This window comes from Echinops telfairi, unplaced genomic scaffold, assembly GCF_000313985.2.
Source record: "Echinops telfairi isolate 266 unplaced genomic scaffold, ASM31398v2 ScPeMD7_7453;HRSCAF=8491, whole genome shotgun sequence".
Taxonomy (NCBI): Eukaryota; Metazoa; Chordata; class Mammalia; order Afrosoricida; family Tenrecidae; genus Echinops; species Echinops telfairi.
This window is the reverse complement of record NW_022111353.1, coordinates 999,080-1,004,329: the sequence shown is the minus strand read 5'-3', so window position 1 is coordinate 1,004,329 and position 5,250 is coordinate 999,080. Positions and strand designations below refer to the sequence as shown.

At 43.2% G+C, this 5,250-nt stretch overlaps 1 protein-coding gene across 1 annotated transcript in view; it reads left to right on the top strand.

Moving 5' to 3' along the window:
- TRIM40 (tripartite motif containing 40) overlaps positions 1 to 5,250 on the top strand; it is a 15,534-nt gene that overhangs the window by 7,677 nt on the left and 2,607 nt on the right. Inside the window, 1 exon segment of the mRNA XM_013008482.1 lies at positions 4,965 to 5,048. Within this exon segment, the coding sequence (XP_012863936.1) occupies positions 4,965 to 5,048 (84 nt within the window).

Below are 5,250 nucleotides of genomic sequence, written 5' to 3'. Positions count from 1 at the left end.
CATGCATTTATCTTTATGGCTGTTTGCTTTCTTTATTCATTTACACAGAGCTCGGAGTTGACTTCAAACCCTATTAAATATTAAACAATGTCAGAAGATAGAACCTTGGCCTTTTTAACTGCATCTGAAGAACGAGCCTGATTTTGACAGACAGAATAGGCAGGAGGGGATTCCTGGCAGAGGAAGCAAAAGGTAAAATATGAGGAAGTGTGAGTGCACAGGGTGTTCCGATGGCATGGACCACATCTGACTTGAGCTGGCTACGCCAGGGAGAGGGAAAGGCAGAGGTCAGATAAGCCTCCACCCTCCATCCCTTTTTTCACCCTATTCTGACATCAGCCTTTCTTCCCAAGGCACTGTTCTTCTCTGCTGGGTTCAGTCCTCTCTTCCAGTGGCCACCCAGAGCTCACTGACAATACAAAAACCCAAATCAGGACGTGCTCATTGTCCATAGCGGTGCTCCTTCTCGGGCAGCAGCAAGTCCCTCTCTGATCCTCAGCCTCTCGTCCCTTGATCTTTTTCTCTGATGGTCAGGAACACCCCCGGGGACCCTCCTTCATGCTGTCTCATTGTCTGCACGCTGTCCTCTCTGCGGCCTCTTCCACTTCAGATAGACACCCCCTACAGGTGGCTGCTCTTTCTTTTTTTTTTTAGAGAGATAGATTTTTTTTATTAAATCATTTTATTGAGAACTCTTACAGAAATTATAACAATCCATAATTCAAATAAATCAAGCATACTGATACAATCGCTTCCATCCTCAGTTTTTTAAAAAAAAAATCATTTTATCGGGGCTCATACAACTCTTTTCACAATCCACACATACATCAATTGTGTAAAGCACACTTATACATTCATTGGCCTCATCATTCTCAAATACTCTCGCTTTCCGCTTGGGCTCCTGGAATCAGCTCCTCATCTCCCCCCTCCCCCATAGCTGTTCTTTCTTGACGCTCCCAGGATTCTCTCTCAAACACAGAAGGATGGCAAAATTGACCAGTCCCTTACATTAGTGTTCACATCCTCTAATTGCATGGTCCCACACAATAGTTTGGTAGGAGGTATAGAAAAGAGAATCTCAAACTCACTGCCAGAGAGTTGTTTCTGACTCATAGCAACCCTTTAGGAGAGAGCAGACCTGCCCTCTTGGACTTTCTTAGGCTCTCCATCTGTATGGGGGCAGAAAATGACATCTTTCTCCCTCAGAGGAGCTGGTGGGTTCGAATGGCTGACCTCATGGTTAGTAGCCCATCACTGATCCATTGTACCATCAGGGCTCCTCAGAGAGGGGGAGAAAAGAGATGTGCTAAGAAATGTCACCTCCCCATGAGTGTATCTAGTGGAACAGAAGGCAGCCCTTAGGGACATAGAAAGAACTCACAGTGGGTATGGACGCTGGGGTCACATCATGAACAATCTCAGATGCTAGGGTAAGGAGTCTGGGTTTACTTTAGTTAAACGACAAGCCATTCTTTTCTTTGGTATTTCTCATCTCACGCATCTTGAGAATCTTTTTCAGCAGGACACAGCTTATGGTAGCGCTTGACCTTCAGACCAATCGCCTCTTTTGCCTTCTTTGAATGTTCATGAGCCTCTCGACTCTCTCTTTTTCTCATGGTAATCCAAATGACACCCATTGCGTGAAGGCAGCAAAGTCCTGGACACAGTCTCCAGAGCACAATGAATGACTCGATTGTGGGGTCCCTGAGATGCCCCAATGATTTCTAAGTGACCACATCATCTCTTCTGCTGACTGAGGCATTTTGGGTGCCCGAGTGCCATTATGACCTCTCATCCACAGTCCCTCCACCTAGATTTCATCCATAGAATCTTAGCACCGGAAAGATCACTTTCCAAGTCATCTCCAGCCCAAACCCTACCAGCACCTCTCCCCTGGGGCGGCAGAATTCTCTTCTGAAGGCAATGTGTTTTAAGAGTTCACAAGAGAGAATGAAGCAAATCACAAAAATCAAACGCATTCCTTCTCAACAGCCAAGAATAAGAATGTTTCCTCAAGTACCTTTGTTTTTTATCTCAAGCAGGACAAATTCAATCCAACGTGTTCTTCAGCTAGTAATGCATCCTTATATTTAGTTCACAAATCCTTTTCTTTTTTTAAATAGTTTATTTATTTTTAAAATACTTTTCTTGGGGGCTCTTACCTCTCTTATCACAATCCATGCATTCATCCAGTGTATCAAGCGCATTTGCACATATGCTGCCATCATCATTTTCAAACCATTTTCTTCCCACTTGAGCCCCTGGTATCAGCTCCCCACTTCTTCTCCCTCCCTCCCCCACCCTCTCTCCCTTATGAACACTTGATAAGCTATGGATTGTTATTTTCATATCTTACATCGTCCTCCGTCGCCCCTCACCCACCTTTTCCGTTGTCCATCTCCCTGAGACAGGGTTATAGGTTGATCATAAATCTTTTTCTTGTTTTATTTATTCCATCTTATCATCATCTCCCACTCTAGTTTTCACCCCACTGCCAATGGAGCCCTTCTAAAGTGTTAGTTGTAGTTTTATAGGTAGAAGTTTGGCAAAAACTCACATTCCTGTATTGTATATTTGCTTATTTAATTTACAAAGTGATACATTGTAGGCCTCCTTCTATTTCTTGTTTTTTCACTCTGAAGCACATTTTAAAGATCTATCTATATTTAACATCTCGTGCAGTGTTGAGACCACGGAATATTGTGATAGTTCTAGGGCATCTGAACATTGTACTTTCTCCATTAAAAGACATTCTCACTCACTGCCTTGAAGTCTATTCTGAATTACAGTGACCCTCCAGACATGGGAAGCCATCCAGTCATTGATGCCCCAAACAATGCTGTCTGTCCACACACAGTAGTACTCCTACCTCTCATTGAGAGTCAAGTGAGGAATCCTCTGGGTAGTTTATCCAGAAATAGAGGCCCTGGGGGATTCAAATGGTTAACTGGCTTGACTTCTAACCCAAAGGTTAAAGGTTCAGATCCACCCAGAGGCTCCTTGGAAGAAAGACTTGGCAATGTGTTTCCAAAAATATCAGCCATTGGAGACCTTATGGAGCAAAGTTCTGCAAGGACACATATGGCGTTGTTTGTTATGTGTAAGAGTTGACTCTATGTCAATAATTTTGTTGCTTTTCGATAAGAAGCAGGACCACTGGATCATAAAAGCCAGGACACTAAAGTGGTTTGGACTCACCAGAATAGTTGTACCAATGCACATCTAACCAGCTTGTAGGATTCTGATACCCACACCGCACCCCGACATCAGGCATTATCCTTTGTTGATTTTCTCCATCTAAGGAGTCTGAAATACTATGCCATTGTTATGCTAATTTATGTATTTCTCTAATAATCATTAGATTTTTTTTAATCCCCTCTCCTGTGTATTCAGGTAGATTTTCTGTTGTCTTCTTGCTGCTTTGTAGGCGTTCCTTTCTCTACTCCACCTGCAAGTCTCTTGTTGGCTTAGATGTTTGTGGACATCATCTCCCCACCTATCCATCCTCTGTTAGTTTTTCCATCATAGCATCATTCAGCAGAAAAACGTCTGTTTAAATTGGTGTACTCATCATATTAAACAACTCCCTTGTGTTTGTGATTCTGAGTGTTTGTTGGAAGACCCATTGAACTATGGAATGATTTGATATGTGTTTAATCCCAATTTTTTTTTTAAAAAAAGACACATTTCTGTACTCCTGGGTCATGCATTTATTCTAAAACATTGTTTTCCATTCTCTATAGTTTCCCCTTTCACATATAAGTCCTTAATCTATCTACTGATTGCCTTCCTGTATGGTTCTAGATAGAGATCCAAGTTTATTTTTCTCTATTACTATAAGCCAGTTTCCTCAATAACCTTTTATTCAGATTTCTGCCCTTTCCCCACTGAATTATGCACTATCTTAAAAAAAAAAATTCCTCTATAAAAATGCATTTGTCCATGAACGCCCCCCTTTCATTTTCTACTAGTTTCTTGCACTATTGCCATATGGTTCTTACTACTATGGCTTTGTATGGTCTTTTTTTAATCTGGCAGAGAAGTGTACTTTGTAACCAATCGAATAAAATTTCAAGAAGAATGTTTCCAAGAGTCCTTTCATTGACACCCCTTCACTCTGTCTTCCCTGTTGATTCCTTAACCAGCTACTCTGATCTCATTACCATTTTGTTTTTCTTTGCTTCCCTCATAGATTATCAAGAATTATTCATTATATCCCTGACTTCAGAGGCAAACATTGACCAATCCAGAACCTGGTTAAGATTTAGAGAAAAGACATCTTGTGTGGGTAGCCAGCCCCCCATAGCTCATCACGGGTTCGGTAGGCACAATTGTATGGCGAAGAGATATAAAGATTGCACTAAAGTCATAGAGAAATGGGAGAGATGGGAGAGAGAGAGTAAAATAAAGAAGTCAGACACATCTCATGGTAACAAGCTCACCTCAGCTCCTCTTGGTGGTCCACGTGGAGGTGGGGGACGAGTGGGCAGGAGAGATGTGTCTGCCATGAGATGTGTCTGACTTCTTTATTTTAGTCTCTCTCTCCCATCTCTCCCATTTCTCTATGACTTTACTATCATCTTTAATATCTGCTTACTGAACCCACGATTAGTTGTGGGGGTGCTGGTTACCTCCACAACACCTTCCTTCTTGGGCTATAGATTTGCATCTAACAGAGAGCTCTCATCCATCCCAGCCAGGGACCCAGAGGAGTGGACCAGGAACTATGTATTATTTTGTGTAGTTCAGGGTTTTGTTTGTTTTTTAGCAAAATGTACCCATTGCTTTCCCCCCATTGTTATCCATTTAATACATTTTCGCTTTCTTGACCTCAAGCACTGTGCTTTGAGGTACGTCTAGTTTTAAGCAGAATTACGCTTTAGCCTTATCCTGGGAGCAGGATCCCACTGCCTTCCTCAGGGTGTCTTTCCCGTGAGTGACACCCTCACCGTCTGTCTTTTTAGGAACGACTCGGCCGCCGGATCAGGAAGCTGAGAAAGGAACTTGAGCGGCGCAAAGCCCTGGAGGAGAGTCCCCAAACCCAGCAGGTGGCTTTTTCAGGTCCCTAGAAAAGACAGCCTAGACGTGTCCGGAGGGGTCCTTTCTTCCTTAGGCCATCTGTCTCTGCCTTGGGAACAGCCGGGTATGATGGGAAGGGTCTCAGAGGCCAGCTGGGTATGGTGGGATGGGTCTCAGAGGCCAGCTGGGTATGGTGGGAAGGGTCTCAGAGGCCAGCTGGGTATGGTGGGA